Genomic DNA, 22,355 nt, shown 5'->3' with positions numbered 1-22,355 from the left:
CAAGCAGGTAAGAGTGGATTCAGAGAAAGGTACATTTATTTTTAGAAATGGGGCTGAAAATTAAAGGAACTTATTCTTGGTAACATCAGTTTTCTCTGAAAGTAGATAAGGTGGGAGAATGTCAAGAGATGAGGCTAGTAGGAGGAAAGGATTATGACTTTCTACTACAGAAGAGACAGTCATAGGAGCATATAATGTATCATTAAGTACTATGGCTCAGTAATATTCAGAAACATTAATTAAGCACCTACTATGGGAACACTGCTACTTGTGTATTCTCCTGGTGTGCCTAACACACAGCAGCTGAGTTTGAGTCCTGGCCCCCCACCACTTACTCATTCTGTGACCTTGAGCAATTAACTTCTCTTTGGTTTTGTTTCCTCATCTATAATGTGGAAAATAATACTATAACATAGGATTGATGTGAATATTAAGCAGGTAATATTTGTAAAGCATTTAGAATAGAGCAATGTATAATAAGCATTCTATAAATAATTGCTAATACCATAATTATTATTTGGAAGTACTAAAACTTTTAAAATTAAAGTTTGCCTCATGATTGGGGATTGTTTTGTGTATGTTTACTGCAGTTTATGATGTCTCTGGAGCAGCAAGTGACAGAAATTGTGTAGTCCTCAGTGATATTCACATTGACATCATGGACTATATCCAGCCTGCAACATGCACTGATGCTGAATTCCGTCAGATGTGGGCCGAATTTGAATGGGAAAACAAAGTTAGTCCTTGGGAGATTTGCTTGAACTCCTTATCTTTGTTTCTTTTTAGCTAGTGTTCAGGAATTGTCCTATAAAATTAATCCCATTAAAAAGTGTCGGATGTGAAAAGAAAAATCTTTCAATATCTGTTGTTGCAAATTAACCTTAATTGAAAGTCATGCAAATTAGTTTGGTAAGTTGCTGTTGTAAATTGTTGAGAGTAGCAGTTCTATAATTAATCTGATTGATTGATCTGCATAGACAGTATTTCATTTCTTATATGTATAAATAATAAGTTATTGAATCCAGTTTCCAAAAGAGGCTTTGCAAAGTCAGTGGCTTACTGTGCAACTATCTTTGGGCCTTGATTTTTATTAGAAATATTTTATATGCAGTATGTTGATCTTCTCTGAAGTAACCTGTATCTGGAAGTTCTAATACCATCTTGCAGTTTGTTGGATTTTGTACATAACATTTACTTTTTTGTTGTCTATCCTTCCCACTAAATACTTGAAAGAATGTTCTCATGTGACATATGAGTGATTGTTTCTCAACCCCAAAGTTAGAAATCTACAACTTCCTTATTGTAAGAATTATAATCTCCTTGACTTTTTTCTCCCTCTGTACAGGTGACAGTTAACACAAATATAATTGATTTAAATGACTATTTACAACACATACTAAAGTCCACCAATATGAAATGCCTCACTCCAGAGAAGGTAAGATTTGACTGAGACCTTCTGAAATCCGGTAGCGAGTAGTATGGTAGATTCCTGGCTTTCTCGTATATTTTTGTTATTATTCAGCATGAGAAAAGCGTGTCATTCTGGACTAGCTAAAAGAACTTATGCTGTAGAACATATGAATCAGCTTACCTCTGTCTATTGGAATGTATCAGCTGGCTTGTTCCTAGTGCAGCGACCCAGTTGAATACTCAAATTAGTTTTTCTTTTCAGTCTTCTCCCTTTTAGCTACAGGCTTATTCCAAAATAGTTTCTGATACTCAATTAGAAAGTGTTCATGGTATCTCCTGTTGGCTCTGCTTGTGGGTCAGAATATATCTGTTTAAATATAGAATTGTCGATACTGTGCTTATCTGCTATGTGTGTGTATGTATGAGAAAAGACTAGAAAGAAAAAAATGAAGCTGAGGAATATCTAAAGAATATCTACTAATGTTATAATATTAATTTTATCAGTAAAAGAATGTCTGCTGCCAGATAAGCAGGTTTTAATTCATACACTCCTGAGTCCAACAGATATTCAAACAAATATTATATGCCCAATACTCTGGGAGCTTTTGGATATGTGCTAGTAAAATTAAGTGTTTTCCAGCCCGGCTGGGCGTGGCTCAGCAGTTGCACTTCGACCTAGGATCCAGGTGATCGGGGTTCGATTCCCAGTCAGGGCACATGCCCGGGTTGCAGGCTCGATCCCCAGTCGGGGGCATGCAGGAGGCAGCTTATCAATGACTCTCTCATCATTGATGTTTCTGTCTCTCTCTCTCCCTCTCCTTTCCTCTCTCTGAAATCAATAAAGATATATTTAAAAAAATAGGTCTCTTCCTTCGTGGAGCTTAAGGTCTGATGTGGGAGGCAAATAGCTGTAAGTAAACAGAGGATGTATAAATACAAATTGGGATAAGTGCTATATCTTTAAAGTTAGATTTATGTAGACATGGTAAAAGTCACCCTGTTTATGTGTGTAGTTCCATGAGTTTTGACACATTCATACAGTCATGTAATCACCACCACATGATAACTACTATTTTAAGTGATAATTTATCTATGCTCTTTGGTCTTGCTCGTGTGTAAATTCTCTAGTAACAATAAAGTATTGAATTTATCACAAATTTCTTCCAGGCACTTTCTGGTTACTGTGGCTTTATGGCAGCCAACCTCTATGCTCGTTCCATATTTGGAGAAGATGCACTTGCAAATGTCAGCATTGAGAAACCTATTCAACAGGGACCAGAGGCCCCTGTTACTGGCCACATAAGAATTCGTGCAAAGAGCCAGGTAACAATTGCTTTTTTTGAGATCATCTCTGAATTGAACAAAAGGAGGAAGAATTTAAGTCTTATTTCTCTATGTAGTATCCTCTGTCATACTAGTATGTTGTGCAGTAGGTGCAAATATACAATAAATGCATTCTCTGAATAGAGATACAACTTCTCTTTTATTAAAATGACTCACCTTTTGGGCTTTTCATTCTGGGTATTTGCTTAAAACCAGATTGATTCCCATAGGGTATTTGTTAAATGGGTTCTTTAGAATTTTTGAAGTCTAAGCTACAAATCTAGTGATTATTTGTAAATGTTGCAGTAAAAGTACTTGATAACCAAGTAAGGTTTTGGTGAGTCTGATTTGTACATCCTTGGTTTCATTGTTGAATGGGGGATTGGTTAAGATAGATTTATGTACTAGTTTTACATAGCTTCAATAATTATAAACATTTTCATTCTTGTTTACAGGGAATGGCCTTAAGTCTTGGAGATAAAATCAACTTGTCTCAGAAGAAAAATAGTATATAAGAATAAATAAAAAGTCCTTGCAGCTTTACAGTTAAAATTTAGGTATGGGCTTATTGGACTCCAACATCTTTTGTACTTTCATGCTTTATGTTATATAGAATCTGAGTTCATGCTGAGTGCATTCCAGCCAATAATTTATAGCCTTTCCCTTAAATCAAGATTGAGTTTAAAATTATAGTTTGTCTTTTGTCTTAACAGTTATGAATGCTGTCTTCAAAGTATATAATGTTCTCACATGTACCAAGACCATTTTCACAGTACAATAAACAGATCTATTCCTAAATCTTTTGTTATTTTATAAATAAATGTATAATTACATAACTTTAGTTATATTGCAGTGTATTTTTTTTAGTTGGGTTATAGATTTCTATTATAAATTTAAATTACTTTGAGTTGTGTATATATGAACTTTGTTAAGATAATTTACAAACCCAGTGATATGAAATGAGTCAGGTCTTGATTTACTTGATTGATTTTTACTTAATATTTCAACTTCAAATATTTCAAATATCTCTAAAAATGCCTTATTGTATTTTAAAGGACTTTTCTCTGGAATTTAGCTCCAGGAAGAAAGTATCAAATAACTTGAGGAAGCAGACCCATCTTTAGTTTAAAAGAGTATTATGAACTCTGACTGAAATAAACATACTATTCTAATTATCCTGAATCGTAGTGAAAAATAGATAACCCAAAATAGATTTTATTCATTCATTTTTAGCTTTGGGTGTTTTGAAATATTTATTAGGAATTAAATTGATTCCAGCCAGTTACTGAAGCTGCATTAGGAAAATGCAGCTCCAGAGGGTGCAAAAAACTGCTCTCCCCAGCTTACTCCTCCCCTTTTCCTCACTTTACCCTAAGGTAGGCATCGTTGCCTCCCAATATTATTCCAAATGCTTTTCTGAGCAGAATTCCAAACCATTATACTTTGTCTTCCAGTTAGGCTCAGGCTACCTTCACGATGAGTTCATAGATAAGGTCTGTGAAGGCGTGAAAGCAGCATCTTCTGTTTCAGCACTTGAGTGAGAATGGAATGATTTGTTTGGATTGAAAAGGAAATTAATACTTTGTATGATGTCATAAACTTTGAAGCCGCTGCTTATTTAATCAGAAAGAACCAGAGGATTACCAGGCATTTGAGATTCCAGAGCTTTGAAATCTCAAAGCGAAGTCAGTGGCTACGCAATGAAAGATACTTGGAATGCAGGATGAGTGTCAGTTTGATGCATTGAGTCAAGCTCTGGAGGTTTGTGATGAAAGCAGAGAAACTGATATAACTTTGTTTGGATTAGGTCATTTCCCAAAGTATGTTCCATTGAACATTCACTTTCTTGATGTCCTTAGACCTGGGAGAAAAAGGATTCCATAGGCAAATAAGTTTGCGAAAAGCTTTGTACTGTGCTGGACTGGGGATTCACTACGCACATTAAAAATTCAGGAAAGAGGAAGAGGGCAGTTTAGTTTGGTTTAATCTGTCATATCTTAATCTTACTTGACCGGGGAATGCTTTTTTCATAGAATACCTCTTGACAATATGTAGGACAGGAGAAGTGACTCACCGTGTTAAGGATTTTCGTTTTGTATTCATAATCCTATTGCATTTAAGATCTCAAGAAATTATGCCTCTATGTCCTAAAATATGTCTGTGTTGCTAAAGCTCAGAAAATTGCCTGCCTAACATAGGCCATTTTTGTTGGGATCGAATTGGCACACTTTGCCATTTTCTTACATTCAGCAATAAGGAGAAAGAGAAAGCGGTTGACACAGTTGTTAGATATCTATACTACAGTAAGCTATTTACTTCATTAGCATTTATTAGCTTTGTGCATTTAGTGTAAACGGAATTGGATAGCAGTGCTCTTTAGAGAAAGCTGTTTACACTGTGCTCTCTTAATTAGGATATAATATACTTTTGAAGGTTGTAGCTGCTTCCATTAGACGATATCGTATAATTAGGACCATAATGTCTGGTAAGAGAATAAACATAGTATCTGACACCAAGTGAGGAAATAATATATAAATGTAATGAGTGAATTTATGTGTGTTAGGAGAATTAAATGGCCCCTGTATTTTGCTGTCATGACACTAGAGGGAGCTCTATGCAGTTATTTTTATTTTGGGATTAGAAGTGACGAGTTTAAAGTTGTAAGAAGAAAAAACAAGGTAATTTTTTTATTAGCTAGGTTAACATTAGTGATACTTTGCTAGCTATAAGAAACTTTTCTCTGTGATTTATAAATAACAAAGGAGACAAAAGGACTCATTTCAGGATTTCTAAAAGCAAGAGAATCAAAATATTTTTAGAAACTCGGTATCAGATGTGACATATCTGTGTATGTACTGGGTAAAGTAAGTAGTTTTACTGGTGACTTTTCTTCCATACTGGTAAATGTTCTTAGCTAATAATTTATAGCCTTCCCCTTAAATCAAGATTCAGTTTAAAAATTACAATTTTTAAAAATAAATTAATTAAATTATAGTTTTCCTTTTGTCTTAACAGTTCTGAATGCTCTTCTCAAAGTAGAATCAGGCATATCAGCGCCCTGCCTACTGCCCTCGCCCAGACTCTTAGTACCTCATCAGCGTTCTCTGTCTCCCTCTCTGAGCTCTACTCTTAACCCCCAGGATTTCAGGAGCTTAAAGAGTTAACTAGGTATGTGCAGAAATTCAGTTTAGAATTAAAAAAAAGCATGAAGTGCCTTTCTGCCACTTTCTTGCTGTGTGGTCTTAGACAGTGGTAAATATCTGATTTACTGAATGCTTACATATGGCAGGCATAACACTGAGTGCTTTTTCCAGGACATGTATAATCCTCCCAATGACTCTAGGAGGCAAATATTATTAATATCATCATTTACGGATCATGTTTACACCCCAAAATGAATTGATAAGCAAATGGTATTAAGTTTATATAGTGTGTAAGTACATACACAGGGTAAGTTACTTACTATTAACTAAGGCTTAACAGTAAGAGTTAAACCCAGATATAAAGCCAGGATGCCAGACATTAAAGCCCTTGCCACTAGTCACACATTGCCACCACTGCCTAATCCCTTTGTGCCTCATTTCCACATTTATAAGGTGCTTACAATGTTTGCTTCAAAAAGTTGATGTGAGGGATGAAATTATATGTATTTATTATGACTATTTGGTACATAGTAAATTTCATTCAATTTCTTCCCCCGCTCACCTTCCTTAAACTGCAGAGGAACAAAACCTGTTCTCCTCACTATCTTTATCCCTCCTTCAGGATTTAGGTCCTAATTCTATGCTGTACTTGAATGCTCTGTTTTTGTTTTTAAAACCGTAAAGAAACTAACTTAAAAGAAATGTCATTTCTCTAGAATTTTTTTTTTTTTAATCCTCACCCAAGGATATGTTTTCATTGATTTTTAGAGAGAGAGAAAGGGGGGGGGAGAGAGAGAAACATCAATGTGAGAGAGACATCCATCAGTTGCCTCCTGCATGCACCCTGACCGGGGATCAAACTGCAACCTTTTGGTGTATGGGCTGATGTTCCAATCCACTGAGCCACCCTGCCAGGGCTCTCTAGAATTCGTTATTTGAGGTATCATTGGCTGTTGACTTTGTAACAGTATTTTTCATGTCAATTTTTTAAATAGCTTTTGACACTTTTTCTTAGCAACTATTGTTATCATAGCTGCATGTAACTGTCAGCCCATTTACCTCATGTGAGAGATGGCCTGTGATGAACATACTTGTTTTGTTTCCTTTCAGAATGACAACCAAATCACTGATTATTTAACAGCTGAGCACAGAAATAATTTGCAGCCAGGTTAGAGTAACAATGGGATATCTAGAGTTGCTCACTCTAAATCAAAAGTCACTTCTGGTAATCAGACCACTTTGTCTATTTTCTCTAGCATGGCAGGGTCTCTTTGACTGAGAAGTCAGTTATGCAATGGCAAAAGACTGCAAATGGGATTTATGCCTTATATCTGGGGTTCTCTAACTGGGATTCTGAGAAAATGACCCTGTATTGTTGAGTAATTATAAAACCAACAAGATATACAAATGGAATGCAGTCTGGTGAGCTGAAACAGCCCTGAATGAGTCTTCCTAAATCTAATCTCAGTTCTCTTAAGTAGCTTTCTGAAAATACGTGTGTGTCCGTCTCTTTATCTGCAAAATGAAATAATTCAGTTAACTGACCTCCAGGGTTTCTGGCTTAAGAAATTCATACCAAAAAGCCTTCAATTTTTACAGCTACTTCCTCAACAAACTTTATAATCAATTGGAATATCTCTCCCTGGATATTACCCATAGATACCTCAAAATCAGCATGAAATTCAACTTATCTTGCCCCTCGAACTTGTTCCTCTGCTATGTTCTCTGTCTGGTCATTTATGTTAGAAATCCAGTAGTCAGCCTTGATTCTACCCTTACCCCTATGTCTCATCAGACACCAAGTTTCATTTTCTTCCTTTCACAGTATTTTTCTGATCTGTTTTTGCTACTCCTACTGAGATTGCCTGGGTGTGGACTCTTGTCATCTTTATTCTGGTCTACTGTAGTGGCCAAACCATGAATTTCACATATAATTCTAAAACTAAAGCCTATGCTTTTCATTTTGACCACATGGAACAGTAGCTATACAATTCCTTGACCTGTTCAGGCTCTTCTCTGGCAATATCATTTGGGGGGAGACGCCTAAAAGTCCAAAGATTTCAATAATGAAAATTGAAAATGATTGTGACATCCCAAAATGAGTACTGATCCAAATGGTATTAAGTGTATACACCATGTATCAGAGTACCCAATAAATACTAGATGCTCAATAATATTTATTGAGTGACCAAATGAATAAGGCATGTGGCTATAAAGATAACAGGGCGTGGATTAAATTACACTGTGGACATGTACCCATGAAATAGGGTAGGAAAAAAGACACTACCCTGTAAGAATCTCTCTTTACATTAAGATGAGTCAGGATATGATACAGATAAACTGCCTGTCACTCCAAATGAATTAAATCAAAATATGCCAGTTATATCACTAGAACATCTTGAAAATAAATGCTGTCTGCCCTCTCAGATCACTGGGTGTGGTTAAGATATTTCATTGGCCAGAGTCGCTGATTCCAGCTCTAGTGATTTTTAGATCTGTGATAGTCATCTCTTGGGCTTCTAAGCGACTGAAACATCAGCTTCTGGGCACACCCAGAGGGATGGCTGGCATCCTCCTGTAAGTAAGCACTGCATTCTCTTATAACAGGGTGGGAACCGAATCTTCCTGCCCAGGACTTCAGCGGGGAAATGCCTATCTGGCTCAAGGCATCTGTCTGGGAAAATTACTTAACTCTTCTCAGCTACCCAAACCATTTCTTAAAGCCCAACAGTGAATTTAATGAATCATAATAAAAAGTTTTCTCTTTCTATGAAGTTGTTTCAGGTCACACTTTTTTATTTTTTAACAACTCTGTGCTTTGAGTAAGAGTGTGACTGTTACTCATGCTTTGAGTAAAGGTATGACTGTAAAGAATGTGGTTTTCTAACTATCTGCTAGCACACTGGGATTCCACAGGCTAGATGGATGTGTTCCCACTGCTAAAATCGAATAATGGTGTTCTTTTTCCCAGGTCTAAGAAAATTTGGTAGGTAGAATTTTGTCAACTGTATGTTTCTTCTCTGTAAATGTTTTTAACACTTTAAAACCTGCTACCAAATTTAAAAGGTTATAAGGAAGCGTTATGGGAATATTTAGCAGCTGAATATTCTTGGTTTAATAGCTTGTCTTTGTGGCCTTGTGTACTCCTAGTGGTTTTATATTGCACACATATATTTTCTGCTAGTAACTTGTTCCTTAGTCATAAAATTGAATTAAATGTGTTGTTATCAGCAGAGAACAACTTGATTTCTAGGTGCGCCACCCCTGGACTAGGTGTGCAAAATATAAAGTCCACATATTGTGTAATTTGTACAGATCGTATACTCATAGGCACTACTTACTTTAATGAAAGTAACCCTTGGTAATGAAAGTATAAATCTAAGTTCAGGTAATCTCTGGTTTATGCCTTCAATATGAGAACTTCTGGAAAAGCCTTGGCAGAGTGTGCCCTGGTTTTGGGCACTCAACCTGTAATTAAGACCTCCCTTAGTCCCTAACCTAAGGCACAAGTGGAGACTTTCTAGGACCCTTGGGTTCTGACTGATAATAGTACTTGCTCTATGTCTAGTGCTGTGCCATGTCCTGAAGGTATTAAGGATGAAATACAGTTTGGTGAGCGTTCTAAGGACACATAAACACCTAATCAGAGTACTGTTTAATAAGTCTTATAATAGAAGAATGTACCAGCTACTGTGAGAGCACAGAAACTGGTGATTATTGGAAGAAAGTCAGGCGTGGATTCATGAAGAGGTGACTTTTGAACTAAGCCATGGAAAGCATGAATGTGTCCACTGCATGACAAATGAAGGGTGGGGAAAAGGGATGGGAAAGCCATTGCAGCTACAGAACAAGTGGGTAAAGTCACAGGTGTGTGGCACAAGACAAGTGGGTTCTACTTAACACGGGATGTACTGGAGGCAGTGGCAGATAGTGAGGCTGGAGATGGTAGACAAGGGCTCGGATCATGAAGGACAGGCTGGGGCATTTGAATTTCATCCTGTGGGAAGGAAGAACTAAGGATTTAAGCAGGTAAGTGAAACGATGAGATTTGCATTTAGAAAACCCTCTGGATCTAGCCTGTTTGGCTTGGTGGTTAGAGCGTCAGCCTGCGAACTGAAGGGTCCCGGGTTCAGTTTTGGCCAGTCCCTGGCCCGGGTTGGGGCGCGTGCAGGAGGCAACCATTCAATGTGTCTTTCTCAGATCAACGTCTCTCTGTCTCTCCCTTCCACTCTCTCTGAAAAGCAATGGAAAAAATATCCTTCAGTTAGGGTTTAAAAAAAAGAAAAGAAAAGCCTCTGGGTACAGTTTGGAGAATAGATTGGGGGTGTGGGAAACCAGTTAGGAACCTGTAGAAGCCACATTCAAGAATTGTTCAGAGTCCGGCTGGAGTGGCTCAGTTGGTTGAGTGCTGTCCTGAGCACCAAAAGGCTGCCGATTTGATTCCCAGTCAAGGCACATGCCTGGGTTGTGGGTTTGATCCCCAGTCTTGAAGTGTGCTGATCTCTCTCTCCCTTCCTCTCTCTAAGCATGTCCTCTGGTGAGGATCTAAAAAATAATTGTCTTGACAACATGATATAGAGAGTGGGTCACAGTGAGGGTGGGAAGCAGAGGACAGGGAGAAGCCTTAAAAAAATGTTACCGGTTTCCCTAAGGACCAATGATGCTCCAATAAGCAGATAGGGCTACTGACTGTTTTTCCTCATGTATAAAATGGGAACAGCTATCCTTCCCCTTGCTGTCTTAAGGGTTTACTAAAATGGCAATGAAATGTAATCTATAAAGGTGTGTCATAGTGATCTTTAGCCACAAAACAAATACCATGAGGTTGAACAATATGAAATTGCCTTTTTTATAGCTAAAAAAAATATGTAAAAAATCAGCAATTTCATGTGATTCAACCACATAGTTTGTGGGTTAGTTTTTCCTGTTACTTCCTGTCTTCTTTTCAGCCATATCATTGCCTTTTTTTTTTTTTTAAGATGAGCAATACATTTCATCAAGGGGATTTCCAGGAATGCTGGGAAAGCAAGTGTGGTAGAGAGTGTACAGGCTTTGAAGTCAGATAAACCTGGTATCAGGTTACCTGACTTTTCCTCTGTAATTTATTAACTGATTTTAATTAAGTCACTGTTTCAGCCTTATTATTTTCATCTGGAAAGTGGAAATAATGCCTGTCTTGCAGGGTTATTAAGTGAGAACATTCATGCCTTGTTAGTGTTTGGCATATAAAAGGTGTTGAAAGAAAGTTAGTTTCAACTGTTCCTTACCCCCCCCTTTTTTCCCCTTGTTCACAGGTTTGGCATGAAACCCTAGTTACCTGCTTCCTAGTGTCCCAGAAAAGCAGAGTTAATAGCTACATACCAGAGATTTTAGTGTGTATCGGAAATGTTCAGCTGTCATAACCGCAAGCCAAAATATTTTAAACTAAGTGGCCATTTATACTATCAAATATCATTCCATGGAATTGCTTTAGAGCACAATTTGTGTCAAGTTTTTCTGGAAAGCCACAAGTCTCATCACTTTTCACATAATTCAGGAAGTTACTCATTTAGCCCGGACTTCCAATAAATTCATATATATAGACTGTGTCATATTCCCCTGGAAATGTCATCCCATTGTGTGTGTGTGTGTGTGTGTGTGTGAGAGAGAGAGAGAGAGAGAGAGAGAGAGAGAGAGAGAGAGAGAGAGAGAACTGCTCTTTGCAAAGGAAAGAAACACTTGCAATACTATTTATTTCCTTATATTCCTGACTGAATCCAATCCCCAAAGGTGAACTCATAATTGCTGACCCTCTACTCTGCTGGGTCCAAGTAGCACAACTGGGTTTCTGTCCGTTTCGCTGCTTAACATTTTCCCTGAGATGAGTTCTGATTTTGCATTAAGTCAGTGGGTTTGGGTGTTGTTGTTTTTTGATTGTTTGCTTGAGTTCCTACCTTGTACAGGCCCTCTTCTCGTCACAGTGTGTATACGGCAAATAGGACAGACAAAATCTTTGTGCTCATGAGCTTACATTTTTGTGACCATGATCAAATGAGATATTTTCAGAGTGGATGAGCGCTATGAAGGAAATGAATAGGCTAATGGGAGCTATTGAGTGCCTGGTAGAGGGCGGGTAACTTCGAAAGGGCTGTCAGGGAGTGAGGTGAAAATGAGTTTACATATTTGAAAAACACTATGGCTGGGGCTTCTCTCTCCCCCTCTTTCTCATTCTCTCTCTCTTTTTGGTGATAAAGTGGTAGAAGATGCAGGAAAGAGATAGGCAGGGGACAGATAAGAATTATCCTCTGAGCTCTGGCCTCCAGCGTCCCTGGAGGGTTGGATCTGTATCTAGCCCCTGCCTAGGGCCTTCCTTTAACCCAGAAGTATTCCATCCAGAAGTCTGCCGTGACTGACACTCTGACCCATCTCTGTTACCGAGAGCCTGGCTGCCTTGCCCTCCCCCTTTGAATTTGCCCCTGACCGAAATAAACTCAGGGTCCTTGATTTTCTACGTCGTGATGGCCTTTTTTTAACTTCCAAATTAATTACTAAGTACTCTCTGCCCCATGAAAATAGAAAATGAAGAAAGACAAAAATAAAATTTAAAAAGTATCCACAATCTCACCGCTCAGAGATAAATATTGGTTATCATTTTGGGATATATCATTTCAGACATGTATTTATATATATTTAAAATCAATCATAAAGTGACTTTATTCAATGATATAAACTTCTATATCAATAAGTCAATATCTGCTTCTATGTTATTTTAAATAATTTGTCATGCTGATGATATTCCACAATTGCTTCAACCCATTCACAGTTTCGAGGACTAATAAAATAATTGTCATGATAATCATAGCAGTTAATAGATGTTAAGAACACTGATAATTTTACACACACCGTTTCTGAGGCAAAGACTGTTGAGTGAGTTGCCTAACATCACACAGACAATGAGTAACTGACAACGGTGAAACAGAAATGACATTTGCTAAGCGTGTACTGGACGCTTGGCACGGCTCTAGCCTCAGCGAAAGAGCTTCTGCTATTTTCTTTGAACTATACAGGTCAGAACCCTGTAGGCCTTCCGAGGCTGGGAGTGGGCATCTGGAGTGGTCCCACCAAGACTGCGTAGAATGGTGCAGAAGTCAGGCTGCTATTAGGACAGGGGAAATGTGTGCTGGACAGCCAAAATTTGCGTCATTTTCTTGCCTTAGATTAGAGTTCAGTCTCAGTTTTTGGTGCCCCTCCAAGATGGCTCCCCCATCCTGAGCCCCTCACCTCTCACCTTCATTTTCTTCATCTATAACATGGATATACCATGATTTTTATTACTGTTGGGTATTAAATAAAATAGGGCCCAATCCTGGATGACAGAGTGTCCAAGAATGAGGTAGGGCCCCCACCAATGCCCTTTGAAAAAGTGAGGAGGGAATCATCAAGAGTTTAAGGAAAATGAGGAAAAAAGGACTGAGATATTATCTGTTTTTCCCTCAAGGTTACTGAAGGAAATAGGGGAGAAGGGGATAGATAGGGTGGGGAGTTCCCCGGCAACCCCGTTGAAGTGTGGCCTAATCATGGGGTGTATGACACGTCATGATTCCTTTAAAGCCCTGCTGGTTTCCTGGGAGAATTGCTCACAGGCTAACCCCCTGACCGCTCATTGGTTCCCATATAAGGCAGGGTAGTCAGCTAATAACAGGCATCATGAGATAATTGGGAAGAGACTAAAAGGCAGACACCGAAGCATGATGCCTCATCTGGGGAGCTCATATTCTGAGCTCAAAGAGGTGAGGTAATTGGCAAAGATGGCTCAGCTCATAAATGATGGAGCCAGAAATGCAACTGCCTTCTGACCCAGAGCCTGTCCTCTCTCTATCACATGTTGTTACTTTTACTTTTATTGCTGGAATAACCTTTGATCCATTATAAAAGAAGCAAACAAACAAAAGTCTCTCTTATAAACTTGATGTTCATGGCAGATTACTGTCTTCATCTCCTGCTTAGTGGAAACTTTGTTCTCTCTCAAGGCCACTCCTCCACATATTCTCTTCTAGCCTCTGGATTAGAAGCTGCCTGTTCTCGCATATTCCACTGGGGCCTCCACTGGTAGTCTTGACATTTCCCATTGACGTTAACCTCTCACTACACTTCTGTTACTTGCAAAATTCACTTCTTTGAGGCTTATGCCATTCAGCTCAGCCCATCAGACCCTCTGTCCTGGGACCACGACTCTTGAACGAGTGATGCAGGAATGAAGGAATGATGGGGATGGGGAGCTATCTTCGAGGCTCATGCCATCTTCTATGCTTTCTTTGGAGTGGTTGTCTTCTGACCACCTCAGTCCCTCTAGTCTGCTCCACTTCAAATCCTGCCATCACCCAGGTGACTTTATTATACAGTGAAGCCATTTAACATTCTAGCCTCTTTGTTCCCCAATGTTGGCAACAATAACCACCACCTCACAGCCATGGTTATGCCGTGGACCTTCTCCAGACCTGGCAGTCCACTTTAGAGATCCTAGGTCATCTCCTAACTCCCTAACCCTCTCACCCTTTGACTCCTGCCATACCTTTTCCTTGACATCCTGGCCTTGGCCTCACTGTTTTCTCCCAAGTCCATCACTCCTCTTAGTATTTTACTTCCTTCCCTATTCTGCCTTTGCCTTGTAGTGTAGCATGACACCCAGCATTACCCTCTTTCTACCACACCCATTCTGAAAAGTCTAAACTCTGTATCAGTCCAACCATCTGCCTCCTTCACTCCTATGCTTGGGCTCCTGAGTGCCACCATGCAGATTGGCCCTAAAGCATCCTTGGTCATCTCTTCACAGTAGGTGTGAATTAGTTAACTAACAAAACCGATTAGTCTACTCATTCATTTGGCAAACACTTGTCATCTGTTATATGCCAGGCAATGTGCTACCCGTTAAACAGTAGACAGCAGACAAAAACAGACAACAGACACAGTGCCTGCCTTCATAGAATTACAGTCTAGCAGAGGAGAGAGACCTTGTCCACTTTATAAAAACATATCATTACAGTCATGAGGAGTGCTACGAAGGGCAAAACTCCAACTATTATAAAAGTATATCATAGGAAGACCTACCCTAGTCTGAAGGATCAGGGAAGGCCTCCCTGAGAAAGTGACTTTAATTTCTGGCCTAGAGGAAGAGATCAAATGGCCAAGTGGAAGTAGAAGTGGAATGGAAGGCCTCTTCATGTGGAAGGAAGAGTGTGAAGGCCCCAAGACAGGAAGGAGGAAGGAAGTGAAAGGGGGCCTTGTGACAGTGTATGGAGGGCTTTGAAGGCATGGTTGGAGAAGTCAGTGTGAGCCAAATCTTTGGGTCATTTTAAGGATTTTGAACCATTAGGGTTTTATGTGGAGAATGACATTGTCTGATTTGCCTTGTCTTTTAAAAGAGATCAACTCATTTGTAGTATGTTGAAATGATTGATTGGAAGTAGGTAAATCAGATAGGAAGTTGTAATTGTCCACTCAATGGCTGGTGCCTTAATGGAGATAGATTTGAGTAACTTCTCCAAACTCCAAAAGGCCCATAACCTACCTTTGATTCCTCCCACTACCACCACCAGCATTACCACCAATTTTGGCAATTGACTTGCTTCCTACTTCTTAGGAAACTAAAAATATCAGGTGTGAACTTCCTCAATTTCCTGCCTCTACACCCACAAATATAGCTAACTGCATGTCCTTCACTTCCTTCCTGCCAATCTCGGAGAAACAGGGTCAGGTCTCCTTTCTGTGGCCCATCATTTCCCCTTCCACCTTCACTGTGATCAATGCCACGCTCTATTGCTTGTCCTCCTGTAAGCAAACTCAGTTCTCTTCCAATTAGAAAAACAAGAAACAAAACCCACTAACCTCCTGTCACCCTGGATATTACCTTATCTCTCTCCTTTCCTTTATAACACATTTTATATAGTCTGTTTCCTCTGTGTCGGGGATGGGATGGTAGTGCTCACCTAATATTCCATGTACTCCCCACCTTTCCCAGCTCCTTTGAAGTTAGGCAGGTCTAGGTAACTAGTATCTCACTTTGGACCAAAGCATAGAGGGGTCAGAAAGTGACCTTCCAATGAGCTCTTCAATTGCTGAGGCAATTGTGAGGGGTTTTGTCTCCTAGAAGCTACAACTTCAAGATGATGGAGCCTCCATTGTTCTGAGCTCCTAAGTGACTATGTAGAGCAGTCTCCCCACCAAATTTTTGCTGCAAGTCACTGAAATTTGGGAGTGTTTTGTTACTACAGCATAACTAGTACTAGCCTAGCTAATACATTTACTATCTTTACTTCCTCACCTCCCAAAGAATTCTATTATTTCTGACATACTTTTTAGCCCTCAGACTCCTTCTCTCCATTGACAGTTTACTCAGGCAAATGACACCACAGTTCTCTATTGCTAAATCATCTAATTTGATTTCTCTGTATCATGTGACAGAGTTGGCTATTCTCTTCTTGACGCTTCTCCTCTGGCTGTTATGACACTAGCAGCTCTTGATTTTCCTCCTGCTTCTCTAGAATATAGGTATTGTAGGCCACCGAACTTTTTTCTCATTCTATCAAAGTAGAATCAATGGCTTTTATCAAGTCAAACTCCCACTGAAAAGACTTCTATGGCTTTCCAAATCTAAGCTTATTATACTGACATTTGAGACACTCAACAATTCAGCCACAACCTATTTTTCCAGCTTTAGCTTCTATCCCCCTTTACACAGCTTGTTGAGCTCTTCCTCTTTGACCTTCATCCTGCTGTTTCCTGTATCTGTCACATACTTCAGCTTTGCTTTCTCCTTTCAAATAACTTAGACGTGTGCAAAGATGCTTGTATAAGAATTGCTTATAATAGTAAAGTTTGTGTGTGGACCGCACAAGAGAAAACACACTTAAGAATATATACATACTCACATTTTCTTATCCATCCACTCATCAGTGGACATTTAGGTTCTTTCCATCTTGTGGCTGTTGGGAATATGCTGCAGTATACATGAGAGGGCAGATATCTCTTTGAGATACTCAGCCTTAGAGTGTTTCCTATGTGTTTCTTCTGGTTGGGGTTCATGGAGCTTCTTGGATCTGTGGGTTTATAGTTTTTATCAAATGTGGAAAATTTGGGGTCATTGATCTTCAGATATTTCTTTTGTCCCCTCTTCATCTTCTTTCAGGATTTCGAATTATACATATATTAGGCCCCCTAGAAGTTTTTCAATAGCTCAATGATGCTTCATTCTCTTTTTGTTTTTTATGTCTTTTTTCCTGTTTTTAATTTCTATTGTTGTATCTTCAAATTCACTAATATTTTCTTCTTCAGAGTCTAATCTGTTAGTTTCATCTAATATACGTTTCTAAGACTAAGACTCATCTATTTTTTCTTCCCACTTTCAGGGATCAGTGTCCTGTTGTCCAATATCTGAAAACAGTTTTTTCGTATATTTTGTCTGTTTTATAATTGCTTTTTTGTTTTGATAATCCTTACCTGAGGATGTTTTTTCCATTGATTTTCAGAGAGAGTAAAAGGGAGGGGGAGAGAGAGGGGAAGAGAGAGAGATCTATGTGAGAGAGACACATCGACTGGTTGCCTCCAGCACATGCCCTGACCAGGGTCAGGGAGAGAACCCACAACGGAGATACTGCCCTTGACCGGAAATTGAACCCGTGACCCTTCTGTGAGCAGGCCGGTGTTCTAACCATTGAACAACACTGGCCAAGGCTGTTTTATAATTGTTTTAAGTGGAAGGTTAAGTCCAGTGTCTGCTACTACATCTTGGTTGGAAGTGGAAATCTTGTATTCCAATAGCCTCCTAAATTTTCTCCAGGTATTGTCTCTCATTGTTCAAATTTGGTACACATGCATTGGAATGGTCTTGGAATGTTTAGATGGCAACTGTAAAAAAAGAATATTAAAAACTCCCATAATTCCCCTGTAGTAATAACTGGTTGGGGTTTTGTGTATTTCATATTTGTCTCTAGCCTTCTTTCCGTCTTTTGAATTTGCATAGTTTTTATATCAGTCTTCCCCTTAAATTACTTCTTTCTAGCCCTTGAAACTAATGACCACTCCCTCATTTAAAAAATTTTGTTCACTGTTAGGTTCCAGAAAATCTCCCTCTCCCGGTTTTATTTCAGCCCATCCAAAGTCTGAGAATCCTCCCTCACAGTCTCCTCACAAATTTCTCTTCCTCCACGTACCCTTAGATATCAGCTTCTTTCTCGCTTCTCTTCTCACTCAATATTTATATTCTACCTGAGTGATTTCATCTGTTATCCATGACTTCAGTTATCATTCATCTGCTTGTGACACATTTATATTTCTGAATCTCTCTTCCCAATACTCCAGACCTGTATAGCCAATAGCCTAATGTATATCTACAGTTGGATGTCTCACAATGTGTCCCAAATGGAACTCATAATCTTCCCCAACAATCTGCTATGCATCTTGGTTCCATCCCAGTGAATGGCACTAACATGCACTTTTCTTCCCAAGCTAGAAACAGAGAAACCATGCTCAACTGGCCCTTCTTTCTTCTTAACCCCATACATTTAATAGAAGTACACAATTCTTGACAAGTTTATCTACTGAATATCTATCTCTTCTTCAAACCTGTGCCCAGGTTTTCCCACAATCCTGTTGTTCACACCTTCATTATATCTCACCCAAACTATTGCAACAGCTTCTTATCTGGCCTCTGGATGAGTGCTGAATACACTGTGTGGTCTTTACAACACACCAATTAGATCACGTCACTCTCTTGATTAAAGAGCTCCAAAGGTTCCCCATCACACAGGATAAAATCTAAACCTTTAGCTTAGTGTGTACAGGGCCCTGCTCAGTCTGCCTCCAGACTCCCTTTCATCTTACCTCCTGATCACCCCAGATATATTCTCCCTGGAGGCATCATCCCCTCTGCCTTCTCACGTGCTCTTCTTTCTGCCTGGGAAGTCCACCTCCATCTCCTCTTTTCCACAAATGTCTTCTCATATTTCCAGATGCAGCTGAAATGCCCATTCTTCAGTGATTCTTTCCCTGGAGCCCCTCAAGAAGTGCATCCCCTCATTCCTCTCATGGCCTGGCAGTTCCTTCATTCAGCCATCATTGCACTTGTCCCAGTGTCCCTGTGGTTGTTCATTTACATCTGTTTCTCCTGCTAGATTGTGTACTCTTCAAAAACCAAGGTCACCTCATTCCTCTCTACTCATCTCTCTGACAAGGGCTCAGTATAATAATAGTCAGTGTTTGTATAATACGTGGCTTCCTACCTGAGGCCCAGAACAGGCTTTGGAGGGCCCCTGAGCTCTGTGCGGTGTATGTAAAATTATATTTTTTGAGGGCATTTTCCTGGAAACCAGATCCCATTCTAGTCACCAGATGTTCAGAGGGACCTGGATTCACAAAAGTTTAAGTATCTCTACCTTAGGGAGAAACTGTAGCCAAGAAGTTGTTTTTAGAAACCTGAAGCTTGGTGAGAGCCTAAACGTCACTCTGCGAGTGGGATGACTTTCTGCTGTAGCTCGTGTCCCTCAGACCTGTGATGAGTTCAGAGCTGGAGAGACGGGTGAGCTGCAGCTCTGCACCGCAGGTGGGAACATTCAACAGGCTGAATTCACAAAGCCAAGGACCCTCCCCTTTCTCTCTCTCTCCCCCTTCCACGCTCAGGAGCACACATACCAGGATGAACGCATACTTGAAATTCAAACACACACACACACACACACATACCTCTGCATGCACACAAATATGCACACACAAGCACGCAGCCAGACATGTCCATACACGCCCATCTGCACGCACACAGAGACGCACGCACACAGAGACACACGCACACGCAAACGGGCCACAGACAGAGGCATCCTGGGTCCCCAGCCTCGCCCATGCCTGCCCCCTGCGTAGCCGGTCACTCACACAGGGCCATGCATGTGAGAATCACACGGCCCGGCCCGGCCTCCCTCCTGCAGCGCCTGCCTGGGCCGGCGGGAGGCAGCCCAGCGGAGCCGGCTGTCAGGCTGCGGGCCCCGCAGGCCCTGAGCTCAGGCGCTCGGCATGCGGGGCATGCGGCCCCGCTCCCCTCTCCCGGCTGAATCATGCTGAGGGAGCGGCCCGGCCAGAGTTTATCAAATCGGAACAGAATTTTGGCAAAACAGATGACTTGTGAGCCCCGGGGGGGGGGGGGGGGGGGAGGGGGGGTGGAAACCTGGCGGGGAGGGAGGAGAAGTGGAGGTGAGGAAGGGGGACAATTGCTTCTCAGTATACTACAGGCTGGGAGGTGGCAGCTGAGTCAAGGCCTTAAAGAGCAAATAGAAGTTCCTAGGCAGAGAAGCAGGAGTGGGGAGGAAGTGTTCTGGGGATAGGGTATTCCAGGCAGAGAGAGCAAGACTGTATGTAATTATAAAATTTAAAAGAGTTTCAACATCTCTCCTTCAGGCTTCTGCACATATTCCTTCCCATCGCAGTGTTTAAGAGCACAGGCTCTGAGCTCTGAAGGATTTGGGTTTCCTCCACTTACCACCCATATGACCTTGGGCAAAGCCACTTACATCTTGCAAGTAGAGACAATAATTTTATTTGTTTCATAAACTGTTGAGAACATTAAATGAAATCACATATTTAAGGACTGGGCCTGGCGTAAGGTAATGCTCAAGAAATGTTAGCGACTATTATTTTATTGTCATAGTTAAGGACCTCTAGGCACCAAGGAACAGAAAACCTAACTGATCCTGGCAAGAACAGTAAGGGGATTCTTCATCCTGTGTAACGGGGAGCCTTGGAGTAGGGCGGGCTCCAGGCATGGAGCGATCAGGGCTCTGACTGCATCTCTCTGCTGTGCTCCCAGCTCTGTCGTCTTCTTTGTATTGGCTTTGTCTGCCGGCTGGCTTCCCTCATTGTCTAGAGCTGGCTGTGCCACCATGTCCTGAGCAACTGTGACAACATGCTTCCTTGTTCACATCCATCATGATAGAGAAAATGACCCCCTCCCCCAAACAGAAGTATAAACCCCTCTTTTAATCTGTTTAGGCCAGCTTAGGTTGCGTGCCTGCCCCTGAACCAGTCGGGCTCCAGGGGGATTCCCTGTATTAGTTAAGTTAAGCCTGGTTTCCTGAACCAGTCACTGTGAGGCCGGGTTGCCAGGAGTGGCTTAGACTAATTGGGGTCCACCCCTGGAGCTGGAGATGGAGTCCAGCTTTCTCCTGGCCGCACGGCTGGATCGTGGCAAGGGGGCGGGGCGCTGTCAGAGAGGAGGGAGGAGCATCTGGATGTTGGCTGGACAACCAAGAGCATCCTCCGCTATCATAACTGTTCCATTTTTGGCGTGGTAGTTCATGTGGGTCTTTCCAGACCTTGGCTCAACTGGCTCCTTACCAGTCAGGTCTTCCTTGACCATGAGCCAAGAGACCAGTTACATAAAATCACACACACACACACACACACACACACACACACACACACACACACACACACACTCCTGCCTCTCTCCTCCACTTCTCCTCTGCACTTCCTATATCCCTCACCCTACATTACCTTTATCTAAAGCACTTGTCACCACCTGATATGTCATATACTTTTGGCTTTATTTGTTTATTGTGTCCTTCCTCTAGAAACCAAAAAAAAAAATTCCATGACAGTAGAGGTTTTGCTTTGTTCAGTGCTGTATTTCTAGTACCTACAAGAGTCCTAGCCTATGGTAAGCACACAATAACAGTTTGTTGAATGAATAAATGATTCTGGCCAGAGCCAGACCCCACTGATCTTCACGTTATGGGGCCTGGGGGTGGTCGCAGCTTACACAGATCCTTCTTTTCTTCTCTCCCCGCTCTCTCTTCCTCTCTCTCTCCCCATCTCTCTCCCCTGCAGGTGTCTCCCTGTCCCTCTAAAACCCATCTGCGAAGTAGATTGGTGTTTGTAATTTTGCTTGCTTTCTATATAGTACTGATTATAAATCTTTTTCTTCTTCCTTTTCATGCTAACGATTACCTCTTATTCTCTACATGCAAAATAACAAATATTTTGTGTTCCAGTAAAATGAGAAAACCAGAGTGGCCCTTCCTTCTTGCAGAGATTTAAGAGAGGGCATCTCATTTCTTTGAGAGCCACAGTCACGTTTGTGCACATGTTTAAGAAATGTGTATGGAGGTTTCCCGGCAGGTGCTCCCGAGCCTACCATTCAAGTTTCCTAAATTTGTATCCCCTTTGAAGTCTTGTTTGGTATAAATATTTTTCAAATTTTGAGGGAAAAGAAAATTCTCTGCTCTTCTCCACCCCACCCCCACCCTAAGACCCATCTGCCTGTAGTGAGGGACATGTAATAGGGCACCTTTTTCTTGGGCGATATTTCCTGACTCTGGGACTATACAAAAGAACAATGATAAAAATGACAGCAAATAACACATATTTGTTATCTGTGTCCATTGGGCATGGCTCATTGAAATTTACAATGAACCGTGCCCACTGTTTTTTTCTTAGTTATAAAATTAATATGTGCTCATA

The 22,355-nt window shown here is 40.7% G+C and overlaps 1 protein-coding gene across 1 annotated transcript in view; it reads left to right on the top strand.

Annotated features, from left to right (window-relative positions):
• Positions 1 to 3,574, top strand: part of COPB1 (coat protein complex I subunit beta 1) — a 32,389-nt gene extending 28,815 nt beyond the window's left edge. The window contains exons 19-22 of the mRNA XM_016225192.2: positions 591 to 736; positions 1,346 to 1,435; positions 2,578 to 2,733; positions 3,189 to 3,574. Coding sequence (XP_016080678.1) covers positions 591 to 736; positions 1,346 to 1,435; positions 2,578 to 2,733; positions 3,189 to 3,248 — 452 coding nt within the window. The 3' untranslated portion in view covers positions 3,249 to 3,574. The remainder of the gene's footprint in view (positions 1 to 590; positions 737 to 1,345; positions 1,436 to 2,577; positions 2,734 to 3,188) is intronic.
• The last annotated feature ends 18,781 nt before the right edge of the window (positions 3,575 to 22,355 follow it).

This window comes from Miniopterus natalensis, chromosome 11 (assembly GCF_054644295.1).
Source record: "Miniopterus natalensis isolate mMinNat1 chromosome 11, mMinNat1.hap1, whole genome shotgun sequence".
NCBI classification, from domain to species: domain Eukaryota; kingdom Metazoa; phylum Chordata; class Mammalia; order Chiroptera; family Miniopteridae; genus Miniopterus; species Miniopterus natalensis.
Note: the sequence above shows the minus strand (reverse complement) of the source record. Positions and strands in the feature narration are given on the sequence as shown.